The 17,541-nt window shown below is 43.8% G+C and overlaps 1 protein-coding gene across 7 annotated transcripts in view; it reads right to left on the reverse strand.

Annotated features, from left to right (window-relative positions):
- The window catches only part of HYCC2 (hyccin PI4KA lipid kinase complex subunit 2), a 1,329,865-nt gene that overhangs the window by 258,609 nt on the left and 1,053,715 nt on the right, over window positions 1-17,541 (reverse strand). For all 7 annotated transcript variants that reach the window (XM_069615445.1, XM_069615447.1, XM_069615449.1 and 4 more), the window contains 2 exons: window positions 14,306-14,422; window positions 10,062-10,149 (listed from right to left, as the gene is read on the reverse strand). In XM_069615445.1, the coding sequence (XP_069471546.1) occupies window positions 10,062-10,149; window positions 14,306-14,422 (205 nt within the window). The remainder of the gene's footprint in view (window positions 1-10,061; window positions 10,150-14,305; window positions 14,423-17,541) is intronic.

Consider the following 17,541-nt stretch of genomic DNA (forward strand, 5'->3'; position numbering starts at 1 on the left):
TTGTGATAATCCTATCACTTGCCGCATCGCCCTGGCTGACCTGCTTCTGCGGCACTAAATCAAATCCCCGCCCCTGAGCCTGTCATCAGCAGACTCGTACCGCCCATTTCCCAACGCCAACGCACGTCTCGTGTCAACAATCGCTGCGCCTCAGCTAATGTGTCGCCATGGAAATGGCAGGACGCCTCTTTCCTCAATAAGTATAAACAGACCGTTTCCCAACACACAGCAGCAGATTTTCGATTCCATTCCTCTCTCTGTTACTTTGAGTATTCTGTGACTCGTTTCTGTGCTCTTGTCAGCTACCTTCGCCGCTTGTAGCCCGTGTGAACACCTGTACCATCTCGGTAAATTATTTTACTTTGTTTACCACACAATGGCTACAATAATGCCCTACATGTACGAGCCTGAGTATACCGAGGAGGAACTACTGGAAAGGGAAGCACGCGAAAACGATGGGGATTCGGACGGCAGTTAGGAGGACGATTCAACAGATGAAGAGCCTGGGCCTAGTCGCATGGACGGCGTCTCCACCTGGTGCACATGCAATCGGTGCGAGCTAATGCCAACCGAGGACGAGAACTGCTGCTGCCGAGAAAGCTCGGGATGCCTGGCCTACATTTCAGAAGGCGAGCCACGACCGCAATGCATCACCGAGCTGCCAGACTTCAGGGCAGCCTGCCTCACACGGGCCGTGTTGAGAATAATGATGGTGCTTATGCACGAACTTCGCGCAACTGTTCATCCTCGTAATCCGAGTAACGAGTAAGTATACTCTGCTTGTCATGCCACTCCTATTTCATGTTCTTCTACTATATCCAAAATTATATATTCATATCATAGTAACGCATGACAGTCGTTCAATAGTGTGCATCGTCTAGATAGCATTTGTCCGTGCAGAATGCCATTAGTTACAAGAATTGTCATTGACAACAAACGTTTATTAAACTTATCTTGGTCATTTAAAAACAGTTTGTTTCATTCCTTTTCACAGGTGGTACAGGCTGGAGGCCTATCGTTCCTTTACATGGTGGCTCCACGGGAGGCTTGGACACCGCGTTCGAAGAGTGATACCCGCCTGTGCCGTTCATGCCATAAGAGAAACGTTCCCGAGTGACAACGGTCAGTACAGGGGATTTTCTCTCGCTGTGCTGCAACCTGACCTGTATAATGTTTAAAGTCTTGTATTTTTGTGTCATGAAAATAAGATACAAAATAAAACACCACATATATTTTAACAAGGGTTGTTTTGATTTTTTAAATGAATCAAGTGTGTCTCCATTCAAGGATGGACGTCAGACATCTGTGCTCCGAATGGGTGAAGGTCTGGTCGCTGTGAAGCAGGGTGGTCACCATCTAGCTAAGCTAACATAACATATTCTCGATAATGCATGCACTAAATAACACCTGTTCAAAGTCTTTCAGTAGGTTATGTCTCTATAAAAGTCACACATATCTATACTAACATTTACCATTGGATTATACAGGCCTTAGGTTAAGGGTCTTGACCACTATAATACACCGGTTGAAGTGTGGGTCTGTGCTCACAAGAATCTCTGGTATGTGGCATTTGTTATTGATAAGCAACGATATACTATCAAAGGCAGTTCGCACCCGTGGATGAGCGCTGGCATGTGGGGCTGTCTGGGGCGCGAACGGCCAAGGTGCCAAACTACATGTACACTTTAAAAGGTATCCCACGCCAAGGGGCCATCGGTCACATGGCCTCCTCAGACCCTGTGTCTCCAACCAGGCCTCCCCTTGAAGCAGGCCGCCCCCCTGCAACCCACATAAGTGTCTCCATTCAGCAGTCTTCCTGTGCCTTATCTGCACGCCCCAGGCCCATCCATCCCACCCCCTCTATCAAAGGCGGTTCGCACCCGGGGATAAGCGCTGTCAGGGGCGCGAAAGGCCAAGGTGCCAAACTACATGTACACTTCAAAAGGTATCCCACACCCAGGGGCCATCGGTCACATGGCCTCCTCAGACCCCGTGTCTCCAGCCAGGCCACCCCTTGAAGCAGGCCGCCCCCCTGCAATCCACATAAGTGTGTCTCCATTCAGCAGTCTTCCTGTGCCTTATCTGCACGCCCCAAGCCCATCCATCCCAACCCCTCTATCAAAGGCGGTTCACACCCGGGGATGAGCGCTGGCTTGGGGGGCTGTCACGGGCGCAAACGGCCAAGGTGCCAAACAGCATGTACACTTCAAAAGGTATCCCACGCCCAGGGGCCATCGGTCACATGGCCTCCTCAGACCCCGTGCCTCCAGCCAGGCCTACCCTTGAAGCAGGCCGCCCCCCTAAGACCACAACATACATACGTCATTCATTCACAAACACACCCCTGTTTCTAATACTTTATAAACCACTTGAAATGTCTCATGAGAACATCTTTGTGCTTTGCAAGTCAACTCCTGAACGTGCTACCTGGCAACCACTGAGATCTACGCTAATCTGCTCGTCGTCGTGCTATCCATGAACTTCTGTGACCGCTTAGAGCAAACCCATCAGTGTGCTACCTGTGGCCACCCACCTATTCTCCTGCAACATACTGCGCTGCTTGCTGAATCCAACTGCTTGTTGGTCAAGGTAAGGCCATGTATCCTAGTCATATTTCGCAGATTTTAAAATTTCTATCTATTTGCGAGTAGAGTACACAATAGTGCTATGTTCATTGGTCTCATTGCTATTGACTTTCCATTGCTATGCTATCAATAGATCTATTTATTTTCATCTTTGTCTATTGTCATCGAATTGCATCCTTTGGGGGTCCAGTCTATAATGTAAGCATGTTTCCTTCTCGTGCAAGACAGAACATCCAATGGAGGAGTCACATGTTCAGATTTCAGTCACATCAATTATACATTTCTGCAACTTATGCAAATACTAAGCCGCACAAAATGTACTGGTATAGTTCCTGCGACCAAAACAAACCTTGCATTGATCATTGTATGATTAATTTACTTTTGTATCAAATCTTTATTCATGAAGATTGTATAATAATGTCGATATTTACTTTTCAGATTCATCAACAATGCCTGCCTGTTCCATTAGAGGTTGCCCTTCGAAGACCCATGCGAAATCTGAAGGCACTACAATGCATGTATTTCCGAAAACTGTTGATCGAATAAGAGAATGGGTCAGACATTGCGGATATCCACTGGATGAGCTGGAAAGTAGAGTCCAACAAGTCTTACAGGACAAGAGGGGTGATCGATACCGCATCTGCAGCCGGCACTTTTCCTTGGACATGTACACCACATCTTGGGTAACAAAGAAGAATAAACGGCGAAGGCCACGGAAATTGCTTGCAAACGCTATTCCCACTCTATTCGTCCACATTCCGCCACTGGTGAGTCAAGTGTCCGGATTTAGCTTTAGGCCTTGCAGTAGTGTGTAGGTAGCCAAATGGATTAATTGATATTGTAGGTGTTCTATCCCTTGTAATAATTTCGATATTGATATGAGTGTATAGCTTTTTGAATAATGACATTTATCAATATATTATTTTTCGATTTCATAACCCACAAACGAAATGTATATATATGGGAACAGGGAACTGTGCTGTATTGAGCATTTTTCAAGTATTCTGTCGGCTTACATGGCTATTTTTAATATTGGCATTTCATCATCAATCATTAATTTACCTTTACAACTTCTTGACTATCCCTTGAATCTGAAGCAAGAACATTCTACATCCTTGACGTGGTCGCAGTTATCAACCACTTCTAGCGCGTATGAGGTAATCTTACTAGGCTAATCCGCTACAGACTTGTTTTATGCATGTCAAGTAATAGTTTTATTCTATCGTGTAATTATTTTACCGAATGTTTGGTTAGTGCTTTCCAATTGATATACACCTTAGTTATCGTCCACTGGTGTTTGTTTTCAGTTATAATTAGTGTTATCCATACTAATGCAAGTACTGTCTTTCAGGGAGATGCTGAAGCGTCCGCCACATCTACAACATTTCTAGATGTTCTTCACCAGCAGGAGGTATGGATACTGACAGCTCCATCGAGCGTCATCATCAGAGCTGGAATTCTTGTTGTTTGATTGTTCTACACAATGTTTCATTCGTGGTTAGCCGTTGATATGTACCTGTGCTGTCGACCCTAGGTGTGTGTTATGTTTTCACTATTGTAATCCTCACTAATGCAAGTACTATGTTTCAGGCAGTTGATGGAGCGTCAACCCCTGCACTTGATGCGGAGCCTGACATTCAAGTAATTCCAGGGGAAATGGAAGCGGGACCATGCGTATACGAATCGGCGCAACAGCTTTCGGAAGTGCGCACTACATTTGCAACATCCATAGATATTCTTCAGCAGCACGAGGTATGGATACTGACAGCTCCATCATGCGTGATCATATAACGTGATTCCATTTGCTATACTTTCTTCCCTATTAACGCAAGTGCTGTGTTTCAGGGAGACGACAGAGCTTCCACTACAATCACAACATCCCATTTAGATGATGCAGATGTAAATAAATCGGAGAAATAACTCGATGAAATGTGATCATATTTCGATTTTCCTTGATTCTTTTAGACAATGCATCATTTGTGGTTATCTCTTTATATGTACCTGTGCGTTCGACCCCAAGTGTGTGTTATGTTTCCAATATTGAAAACCATACTAATGCAAGTACTGTGTTTCAGGGAGATGCTGATGCCTCCTCTACAATACAGCCATTCATGGCAGTCCATGCAGAGCCAGAGGTATGGATACTGACAGTTCCATCGAAATAGATCACAGGTCGAATACTTGTCGTTTGATTGTTGCACACAATGTTTAAATCGTGTTTGGCTATTGAGATGTACCTGTGTGTTCGTCCTCACGTGCGTTTTATGCTAACAATATGTTGATACATAGTAATGAAAGTACTATGTTTCAGGGAGACGATGGAGCCTCATTCCGTGCTGTCTATGCGGATACAGCAAATAAAGTCGTTGCAGCGCAAGAGGGAGGGAGGACATGAGGAAACGAATCGGAGCTACAGCGTGCAGATGTTGAAGGTCGAGTCAAAAACGTTGCAAAGAAAAAAAAACAAAAAAAGGTTACAAACAGTTCATAACTTTAAAAAAATGTTTGTGCTGGGGACTATTTTATGTTTTTTTCCAGTCAATTTGACTACACTTTATCTTGTGTTTAAACTGAACATCCCTTTTCCAATCTCTCCTCTAGTTACCCGTGGGTGTCAGAACTATACATACACAGACAGTGAAGCGAATGAGAGATGTTGCTTGCCAGACCATGTACACTATGGAGGAACTATTAATTGAGGCGAGGCGTATTCAGGCTCGAGATGCTCATGTCCAATGGCCAGAACATGAATTAACTGTGTTTGGAGACTACAGCAAAGTTGCATTGGACCATTGCTACAGTGCGACCGCACCACCACAAGAAGATGATATTGAATGTATTGAAGATAGCTCTGAGTAGTTGCAGATCAATTCACACAATCTACACCCGCCAAAAAATTGCCACCCAAAAACATGTCGACATGGTTGTGTTCTCCCATCAATGTTGAAGTAGCAGATGTCGAAATGACAGAGAATGAACCAGCCGCAGCATCCATAGACGCATCAGAACTTGATAGCAGCCATATTACTTTCCAATGTGTTGAAATCTCCGCAACGTCACAGGCCGAAACAACGTTGACGCAGGATGACAGTCTAATGAAAGAGAGCAAATACATTGTATTCGACAGTTGTTTGATGGAAATTATAAGTATGCTGAAATGTGGGCACAGTTAGAGGGAAAGTATGTGGGAAGCCATTGATTAATGTAACTCATCAAATAAAAGGTAGTAACTTCAAAATAAATGCCGCCTGTCGATTAAATCATAGGTTCTCATGGTCTGCACAAACGATGCTGGGGAAAATGCCAGCAGGCAATCTACTGTGTGCAGCTGCATCACTTTTTAGTGGCTCCAGTTTTAGAAAGTTAGAGGCTTTCTTTCAGTTTGTGGGACTCCATTTCATTTCTAAATCGATGTACTACATATACCAACATGATTATCTGTTTCCGGCCATTAGTGATGCTTGGAAAATTGAACAATTGTCTCTAGCAAGTACATTCGAAGGGAAATGTTTCAGGCTAGCCGGCGATGGACAGTGCGACAGCCCTGGATTTTCTGCCAAGTACTGCACCTACCACTTTCAGGACATGGATAGTAAGAAAATTGTGAGTTTGGTGGTCGTGCAGGTAACACAATGTACATCCTCAGTGGCCATGGAGAAACTAGGATTTATAAAATCAGTGGAATATCTACAATCATGGGGAATGCACATCGACCTCATAGCCACGGACAGACACGTTTCGATTGCCAAGACAATGAGAGAGCAGTTCCCGCTTATTAATCATCAATTTGACGTATGGCATCTTGCTAAATCAATCAGTAAGAAATTCTCGGCTGCAGGAAAAAAAAAAGGTTTTGAAAGTATTTTGCAGTGGTCCCAGTCTATCACCAACCATCTTTGGTGGAGCTCAAAAACATGTGAAGGGTCAGTGGAAATACTACTTGAAAAATGGCGGTCACTGATGCACCACTGTACCAACGTTCACTGCTGGTCAGAAAACCTACATTTCCACCAATGTGAACATGACCCTTTGTCCCCAGAGGAGGCTAGGAAGAAGAGGTGGTTGATTCCATCTTCACCGACACACAAAGCCATTGAGAAGATTGTTTTCGACAAAACTCTATCAAGAGATTTGAGAGGACTGACAGAATTCTGTCACACAGGAGATTTGGAGGTGTTCCACAATATGTGCTTAAAGTACAGGCCAAAGCGCTTGCATTTTAGCTTTCGGGGCATGAAACATCGCACTCTACTAGCGGTCTTGGCCCATAACAGCAATGTCGGACGTGACCAATCTAGGACTATGGGGAAAAGTAAGGATGCCTCGCTACACTAAGGTGTTTTCAAAACGAAGTAAGCAATGGGTGATCAAACCAGTCTATGATGAAATGCAGTTCGACTTTGTGAAAGGCCTTATTGTTGCTGTGTTAGAGAAGCACAGATCTGGAATTTTGGACGTTTCTGTGCAGAGCAGTGATCCATTGCCACCGAACATTGCAACTGTGCCATGTCCACCAGAAGCACAGCTGGTTGTGAAGTACAAATCCCGGTTTAAATAATTGCTATACGATTGTCTTTTTGTAAATAAATGTTATTGTACAGTGTACCTGTAACCCTAACCCCTACCTTCACCATCATGGGTGGCGAACAAGCTGGGTGTCATCTTTGAATTCTCTCTATTCACCTCATATATGTGTATGTATATATTTTTCTCATGTCTCATCTCATGTAAATGTAAATGCTGCGCACTGTTAACGGAGGGGAGGCTTGCGTATCGCAAATAATAAAACAAACAAACAATAAATCTCACTTTTAACTCAACTCCTGTGGTACTTTATACTTTCCCTCACCTTCCGCCAAAAATTAAATGTCTCCATAGTTATGATTCTTTGGGGTTTCAAAGCTCGCAGACAACGGGGACAAAATTGGGGGCCTTAGATCGCGCCAAGCGGGCCGTGGCATTTGGGAGAGAAGCCAGTTCGCATTTGCACATTGTGGCACACTACATAGAGGGATTCTAAACTTCAAGTTCTCACAGATGCCTTTACTACGGGATGTTTCAAATAAAGAATGCGAAGGAGAGCGGCTTTGATTTTCAGCTCGTGCCCAGAAGAGGCCCACAAGTCGCACTGGAAGTATAAGGGTCTATTGTTTTTTGACCTTGAGACAGGGACCATGCCGAAAGAACTTCATTTGAAGGGGGTGCGCAATAACGTAAGACGATAAGGCAGAAAATTCAGAAACTAGACCGAGTTTCATTTTAGTTCAGTATACGAAAAATTGTCGTCAAGAGCACGGTCGGATTTACAGACTGCATTACGCAGAGACACAATGAAAATTTCAAATATAATGTGAGTAAAACTTTAGATGCTTTTATACTGGAATGAAGAATTAATGAATGGATGCATGAATAAATGAATGAATGAAGAGCTAGGAAAAGCAAGGAAAACGTGTTCGTAGTGGGCACATGGGCATGCAGGTCCACAGGTCTCACCGATCTCGGTCCTTGGCCCAGCCACTTTTCCCTGCACTGCCTACCTGCACTACGGGACTGTCTCTGTATCCTTCAGCCCCTTCTCCCGGCATTTACCTTGCACTTGCCACCAGCTGGCCCTTTTATTTATCTTGCATTCTACTAACCATGTACAGCAATTTTACCCCCCTCTCCCCTTCCCCTTGCGTGATCTGAAAGACACCTGGCCTAGTAGGATCGTTGTCTGTCTGCCCTTGTTCCCCCCCCCCTGCCTCATCGCGCCTTGAAACACTTGTGTATAGGCGCGTTACAAATGCCATATCATATATCATATCATTCCATACGCATGTAGACTAACTGTCGTTTCTCATTGTGTGTTGGCCTCGATTAATTTTGTTACTTTTCGTATTGATTTTAGAGCCGAACATACTCCATTGAACTATCCTTGCAAGCAAATAGTTTCTGATCGGCCGTAATAAATAAAATAATTTTTTTGTTTTCATAACAGGTATTTGATCCCGTTCTGCTACTGTCATCGGTTTGAGACACCGGCAGACGGATTCTTCAATAGACACCTGCAGCTTCGTGTGAACAACTGGAGCATGTTAACCATATTATGGGACGATCGCCAAGGGCCCACATGCCCTTACGCTGTACTAGTGGCTAGAAGCAACATATCAACCTTTACGCTGGCCTAGTGCCTACTTGATGGAACAGCCTTGCGGTTCAACGTGCGACAAAAGTGCCTCTTTGAACGAAAACCAACACCCTGTGTACCATAAAGGAACAGCGCGTGACTCAATATAAACTTAGACGGATTTGCGGATACAGATAAAAGAAAATAAATGGCTTTCGGAGTTCATATGGCAATTGCTGAATATTCTCTAAACATTTAATGTCAAATAAATGTACTTTACCAAATGTACCGTGTTGCTGTTTGATTTTAAAGTACAGTTTCATATTCCGAATTGTGGCGCGCTGTGTTGTGCGATGGTCTGTGTTGGTTTCCGGGTTCTGTGTGGAGTCGCATAGAAGACGACTGGGCGCGTTTGCCTACGCAGCACAGTAAAGTCACGGAGAGAGGCGGGGAATATGAATGTTTTGATAATGTCAGGCTCAGGGGCAGGGGAATTGATTTAGTGCCGCAGAAGCAGGTCAGCTAGGGCGATGCGGCAAGTGATAGGATTATCACAAAATGGCGGCTCCCTGGTGCCTGTTTTCACGTGCGTTTAATGGACGAAAACCCGGGTAAGGTCCATAGGAAAGTTTTCTAAAATCGAGCCACTTAGGCTTAAAAAAAACATGGCCGACCCGTAGGGACAATAAAAATTTTTACTGGACCATGCCTTTAACTATAAAAGGTAAAGCAGTGGAGAAGTAAAGTGTATACTACGCTCAAACAACTTTACATCATGGTATGATAGCAGGCAATGAACACGATCTTGGTGACAATGCTGCTGCAAGGAGTTGTCTAGTGACAAGATTGATCTATGATAAAATGCCATGCTAGAAAAACTAAAGTTCAACACTGAGAAGTAAACACTTGGAAAACAAGAATTCATTTTCAATTCCGGAAGAAACCTATTCATGCGTATATGACCCAGCTGTTATCTTAATGACAGACAAAAGGAACCTACTTACGGTAGGGACCTGATAAAATCAGGCTACAAACTCTGAATACTACTGCATGTCTGTTACCTATCAGTGCTAACAGAATTTTTTTAAATAATCACAGTTGCTTCAGCTTTGTGTGTGCTTTAGTATACTCATTCAATTCCAATTGAATGAGTATACTAAAGATATCAACAGTGTATCAATACAAATGGAAACAGCAGGGGTAGTGCGGTCTTGGTGGCAAGATCAGCAGATGCAGAACAAACAATGATCAATTTGACTACTTTGCCGTCTGAGCCAATAACTAGTAACCTTAATTACATTCTCGCAAGTTATTTTTGTTTACATTTAATAAGCAGTTATTTAAGGGTCTAACGGGCTTGCTCTTACCAGAAGCGGCTGAGAGTACAGTTCAAGCTGAGCTCTGTAAATGATGTCATCGAGCACCTCCTGGCCAAGATCCCACTCTCCGTTATATCTGAAGGAGGAAAACATTAATTACAGTAATGTTGCACTTCGAATACTCAAAACACTAACCCAAGGATATATACACAAAGGGGACTCAAAACATTATTCATCTCATGACTCCCACCCAAAAACTGAGACTTAACTAGTCTTAAACCATACCTGAGAAAACAAACCAGGAGTGTCATAATCCCTACTCTGACATTACCAACATGCAGCGTATTGAGTTGCTAGACTGATACAGCAATGGGCACCATAACGAATAACCCAAAAGGGCTTCCAATTTAATTTTCCAACGTGCACGGTTTTGTCCATGTGATTTGCCTTTTGTGTTCAATAATTTCCCTTTGGGAGTGTCTGTAAAGCTGGGTGCTTTGTTTTACAGTTCTTATTTTTTTAGACTAACTGGAAAAAGACATACCTTCTCTAGGAGGTGCACGTCCATGATCCATAGTGATGTGAAGGTTTATAAATCGTATGACAGAAAAAGAAAAGCAATAGGGCAATAGCATATTGTAATAAAAATGTCTCATTCATCTATTAGAATGATCTACCTGTGATAAGAAATGACTTGTTCCACAAATGGGATATGGACACAGTTACTCTGCCAGACTGAGGAACAAAGTAAGGAACTCACCTTCACATGCATTTTATGTCTCACCCTGCCATTTCAGAGAACCTGGACAACCAGAGGAGGGTAGTTGTGAAAGAAAAAGGAAGTTCCCCTCTGCTTGTAAGAACAATGGCCAGAAACTGCTTCCTGCATCTGGTGGAAGCCACCTTGGCCATTCTGACTGGCTCCCACAAAAGACATCCAGGCCCCAAGCATGAGCTAAAAGCAGCAGCAGGGGACTTCCTGTTTGGGCCTGTTAGACCCTAGTACCAGACCATTTGCAAACTAGATTATGTCAAAGCCAAAGGAACAGCCTCTATTCCTCATAGGTATCAGCAAGTACCACCCTTCTTTGCTTGCATGCATCTACCTACTACGGTAAGTTCCTTGGTATGATGTTCCATCACCAGGCTCCTACATATCCTCATCCTTCTAACCACCCTCACCCTACCCTTCACCTGGGGATTCTACAAAAATCCTGCATGGTGCGGTTCTCCTTCCCTCTTCTCACATATGCTCATCCTCCTCCCCTCTTCATGAAACAATTCTGGTAGCTTAACCTAACAACCATGGCAGCCTCAACTACCTTTCTCATGTCCCACAAGGAGCACGCCGCCTTCCCACCTTGTGCCATTGAACGCCTTCTGAGATGACCAATCTGTCTGTAACAAAACCTTTACTGCAGATGACTTTTGCTTTAACTCAATCATTAATCCTCCATGAGAATGTCATCCCTTCAACCTGGCACATTGATTTTGCTATCTTTTTCCCACACCCCTTGCCTTTGCTTACCCAAGGAAAGTCGGAGGTTTTGGACTCATGTTCGACAAGGCCAGTTTATCTGCCACCCTGTACCCCGACTCACTTTCTCCCCCTTCTACTGAACACATTGCTGTTCAATGTTTTACACCAACTTCTCGTACTGTAGACATCTTTTGGGCCACTGGCATTCTCAACATTATCTCCCATGATCTTCAACTCCTTGAATCTCTTCAAACTGAAGCTTTAGCTGTATTCCTAGGGGACTTCAATCACTATAACATGACCAAGGCTTACAAGTTCCAACCACCACAACCTCTCGACCCACAATCGCTGCAACACAATCTTTCTTCTCACCCAGAACATATACCCCCTCTACTGACCTATCACCCTCTGACCAGTCTCTTCTACAATTAACAGTGTCTGCCCCTCCTCCACTCTCCCTCACACTGCTCTTAAAATCACAAAAAGGGAACATTCAAACCTGATTCTATGGACCTCTTTCTTGACAGAGTCGAGCAATCTCTCCACCTCTTACAGACTTCACTGAATTGGCGTTCGAGTTCAGCCCACCACTGGGATCTCCCTTTTGAGCATCATGAATCTGCTTGATCCTTCACTACCACTAACTTGCAACCAACATCTCTCCCTAGCCATCCAACAATGAAGGAGAGCCACATGACTCAATATGCACTGCTGGTGCAAAACCCAGGATCATCCACCTCTTAGCTGTATGTAAGAAATTGCTCCTGCTACTGCTCTGGACTCCTAAAAGTCCAATTATTACACTAACCCCACCCCTTCCCCATCTCTTATCCTCTGAAGCATTTCCATCCCCCTCTACAGTCCATACTTGATTGTCTCTACTTCACTCTTTCACCTAATTCTCAGCTGACATGTGCCAAATACTTCTCTAAAATCTCTAAGATATTACGCCCTGTCGACCCTCCTATCTGCCTGCTCCTCCTCCCCCCGGCCTTGTCATATGCCCTTCTCTCTACCACCCCAATCCTGAACCTCTTATCACTATCAGACTTCCAACACCAACCCATCTAGGCTGGCTTGGCATCTATCATACGGGCTGCCAACCCACCCTGTGCTCCCACCGATCACTTTAAACCACAATTATTTAGGGGTTGGTCCTCCAAACCTTACTCCTACCCCTCTCTTCAATCTTTCAATATCCACTGGTATATTCCCATCTTTTTTAACGTGGCCACAATCATACCCATTTCAAACACACCCACCATGGCCCCAACAAATCAGCCAACTACTGACCCATCCCTCTCCTTTCCTCACTACCTGAATCCCAACTAACTCACCGATTCCATCCACTTGGCGTTCTCCAGTAAATACTCCACAAAGAAAGCACTCTCACAATAGCACCCTCAATATAGTTCACCACTGCCATTTTCCACTCATTCTCCTTGATTTATTTCAAAGCCACCTTTGACTGTTCACTATCCCCTTTTAAACACTCGCTTTGGCTTCAATCAACCATCTTCACTTGGGTGTCCTACTTGACCGATTGCTCCTTTTATTATTGGAAAACTGGCAACTCCTTTGCCACCCCACCCCTGTTAGTGGTCATGCAAAGGCCACTCCTTGGCCCCTGTCTTCACACTCTCCACCTACTCAGTCAGCAAATCAATCTCCTCCTTTGGCATCTCATCGCATCCATTTGCCAATGAAAGTCAAATCTTCCTCTTTCATTTCTGACCATTCCTCTTGCATCACTGATGATGTGCTAATCATTAGTAGATGGTGCTGTTTTGTCCACTAAAAAGGAAAATTAGGTTTCTCCTAGCCCCCCTTGCCACACCCCTTAAATGTCCTAAATGTCTCCTGTATCGTTTCCCCAAGACCACCTGATAGCCTCCAAAGGCTCCCAATTTGAGGGTTCTCTGGCAGTGACCTTAAACATCAGCACTTAATCACATCCATTGGTAGAGCAGAAAGTTTTAACAATTAACATCTGTAAAATTCGTCCCATCTCAACTTTCACTCTACTAAAACACTCACCATGCTGGATTACTGCTCATGTCTCTTCTCTTTTGAGCAATGTATTTAACTTTGCTACCCCTACCCTCTACAAATCCAGACTATCTTCACATACAGCCTTCACACAGTGGTGGTTTCCATGCAAAATTGCTCCCTAGTGAAATGTGTTTAAATGTATCAATGGGAAAATCGCCTTCCTACCAGGCTGACTATCCTCCGATAACCAACCCTCACAATCTATGCTCCCACACCCTCTGTAACCTAAGTACCATAAATCCTCCCTGTGCAGCCTCCCCCTTCCACTTCTTCACTCTTCCAGCTCGCCATTATTGGATCGCCCTATCTTTAGAAAGTCATGACAATGCAATAGTGACTCATTTCCTATGATCACTTTTAAGAACCACCTTTTCTACAAAGATGGACCCACAGAGTAAGAGGGCAAATAACTCCTCATTCATCCCTAACCATCATCACCCTTAGAACTTCTATTTGTGTGCATCTATACTAACTGAAGAGGAGAATAAAGTATGTGTTGTTCTGTCCTCGTTTACTGTTTCCAGTGCCCGCACCCCGTACCCCTCCCCCCCCCCACCTGCCAACAGCCGGTTCAATGAAATTACTTCAGTGTGGCTTTTAAAAGGTTTGTAAGCACCTAGCAATGGAACTACTCTAACCAACAATATGCTCTTTGTACAGTGTTTCATGGCAACCTTCCTTGTATGTATTTATTGTAAGTACTTTGCCACCTTCTAGCAAATGAATCTAGCACTACATTATCTCACCCTTTCGTACTTACATGGCATGGTAGACGCCCGTGAGCAACTGCACCATGAAGCTAGGGTCCAGCACCACACGTCCACATATTTCTTTCCAGCGTTTCTCATGCTGCTTTGGAAAACCACTCACACAAAGCCTGGAAAAGGGCAAGAAAGATACCTTTTTAAAATTCTAAATGCAAACTGTTTGTGCATAGCAATGCTCTATAGGTGTCACCATGCCGTTTTCCCTCTTCTTTTGCCAGAATATTAGCCTGCGAGTTATCATTATAGCAGTTCACTGCCAGTGTCGGGGTAAATTATGCTTGTCCCTGAAAATATCATCTTGTTGTACCCCTCAGAAGGCAGACTCTTCAGTTCAACATCCACTGTCCCCTACAATGGCGAGTGCATATGAACTGTATTCTCGTCTTCGAGAAGAGTGATCGGAATTTGTCAGAAGCTTGCTAAACACTGTCATATAGTCATTGAAAGGGTGTTTTTGACCAGCAGAATTTAGACTGGAAGGAGTATCGTCAGGCACATTGTGAAACACTGGATAATCGAGTGTTCCAGTGGAAAAAATGTTTCTTTCAGATCCAACAGTATGTAAAAAGTCAGTGTCAACATTGCAATGCGTGTCATAATTCACTGGGGAGTGAACAACTTTGGTAGAACCTTCCTTAAAAGACAAGATGTCGCTTTTAGTCATCATATAAACAGTCTTTTGCTGACATGCACAATGATTTCACAGGCTAATGGAAAGGACTGCACCCGTTAACCAGTGGCAGTGTTTTGGGGAAACATGTGTCAACTAGGACAATCTGCATAGTAGGAAATAAGCTGTTGGGCAGTATGAGGTGTGTGGGAGGAAGAGCAAAATGGAGAGGGAGTGAGAAAGGCAGAGGAAGGAGGGGGAGGGCAGAGAGAAAAAGTGAGAAAAAGAGCATGAGAGAAAGAGCAAGAGAAAGTGTGCGTGAGAGGGGGAGAGAAGACACAGAGGGTAAAGGTTCTCCAGCCTCGATCCACAAAAGTCAAGGGGATGAATCTCTACTCACAGAACATGTGGGAATTCCTAGAATATCACTAGATATTGTCTAGGGAACACAAATATCACATCTGGTGTATAGGGCAAAGAGGTGTTCCAGGTTGGGCAGGGTGTGTTGGGGAATATTATAAATGTCAATTATATACACAGTTCACGTTAAAAAGTTTAGAAATCCTTTTAATGGGTAAATCAGAGGTGATTATTCCAAAGAACCTGGCCTGGAGCCCATCTCATGTGGCCAGGGAAAGGCAGCTGCTACCCGATCCTGACTCTGGGGGGTGGGCGAGGGGTCTCTGGTCAGGAAGAATCGGAGTACCCTCTGAACAATTTCCCTAATGATCCCACAGTCATAATGGCTAATTGTAAAATTGAAGATTTTGATGTTAAAGCAACTAAGAACTTTATGTACTTCAAGTCCCAAATGCTCTCAGAACTGAGATAAGGAAGATGGATCCAGAGTTGGCAAACTGTAGTGAGCAGTCTAGTGTTTATAATGACCCACAACTGAGCAGGACCTTAAAACCTTTAAAGGCCAGTCAGGTGTGGAGCAGCAGAAGCAAGCAGAGGTCGACACTGCTGCTTTGCTGATAGCGGGATGCCGTGCAGAGAACGTGGTGGTCAGGGTGCCTGAAGGATGTAGAGGGCGCGAAGCAGTAGCAAGGCCAGCTGTCCCACAGGAGACAGAAGCTCTCTGTGTCCTGCATCTCTCTCCGGTGCGAGATTTTCACTGGAGCATGTGTGGAGCTGTTTAAGCCCCAGTGAAAGCCTGTGCAAACAGCAGAAGGTTGACCAGAGCCGTCACAAGACGGGGAATTCCCGACGAGCGAAGAAGCAGAGAGCCAGGAGACGACAGGACATACCGGTGAGTTGACCTGACATAGGTGACCATGGGGTGCTCCGAAGTAGACCGCTGTGAAGGAATATACCTTTTGAATACCGAACCTTTAAATTGAAGCAAAGTGAATGCAAAAGAGAAATGTCGAATACCTTTTGAATAACAAACGTTTAAATTGAAGCAAAGTGAATCCAATCTCCCAAGAGGAAGATATTGAATAGGAGAACATTACAACTCACATAGCCCAAACCAAATGGGGCCAATATTCCAGCAAAGTGAATACAACTTACAAGAAGGGAAATATCCAAAAGGGGAGTATTGTAACCCGCATTACCAAAGCCAACAAGGGGCACTAATACAATCAAGGGGATAATATTTTCCTAAAGAAGAAATTCAACAAATGGCCAGCAGCCAATACGTTGTGTAAAAAGAAATCAGAGATTGCAGGAAAAAAGCCCTCCTTGTAGAAAGGTCAAGGGGAGAGAAATGTAACCTGCATTTACAATGGCAAACAGATCAATGCGAAAATCATTGTCCTTTTGTGCATTGTGTCTGTGGAAGAAGTTGTAAACCAATTGTATTGCAAGTCAAAAGACTTAGCCATGAAGCAGTTGATGTTTCAACTTTCCCCAGTGAGGATTAAAGTGTGGAAGGTTTGGAACAAGCCTCACCAAGAAGTACACACTGTAGTAGTAGGAGTTTTACCCTAGCAGGCAAGTATACCAGAAAAGGGATATGTAGTGGTTAATCATGGCAGGCGAGTGGACCAGGAAGAAGAGGATTTGATGTACTGTGAATGTGGTGGAAGGTTGTGGTGGAAAAGAAGTGGCAAATCCATTATTGTGTTTTGATAAACTGTTGCATAACCACCCTGACTAAACTCTAACTTTCTGGATGAACCATTTTGAGAATAAGGTGTTGCTTTTGAAGAAGAAATACAAAGTGATAAAAAGTGATTGGTCTACTGAGAAAATAACTTTTACCTTGACCTTTCAGCTTGATGTATGAATAGGGTGTCTTTTTGGCTGCCTAAGCAGAAGGTTGTGAACACTTTAACACTTGTCTTAAGAGGGAAAAACCGTATTTGCCAAGTGAAGGACATATTGGATAAAATGAACTGTATATCTTCTTTGGAGTGGAACTTGGCTAGAGAAAATAACTTTTCTGAAATTGAACTTTGGTTTGGAAACATACTGAATTGATCTAGGGGAAGGGGATTCAGCACTGGTCAGACGGATTCATGTTTATAGTTTGTATGGTTGAATGTTATATGAGTGTGAGGGACAGATATCTTAGGACATTCGGTTATTTTTCCTTTAGTTTGATGGGTAGGAAAGTCCTTGTTAGGTTAGGGAAAGAGACGTTTATCACACCCTTATAATTAATAAAATTGC

This window comes from Ambystoma mexicanum, chromosome 9 (genome assembly GCF_040938575.1).
Source record: "Ambystoma mexicanum isolate Mex_15411 chromosome 9, UKY_AmexF1_1, whole genome shotgun sequence".
NCBI classification, from domain to species: domain Eukaryota; kingdom Metazoa; phylum Chordata; class Amphibia; order Caudata; family Ambystomatidae; genus Ambystoma; species Ambystoma mexicanum.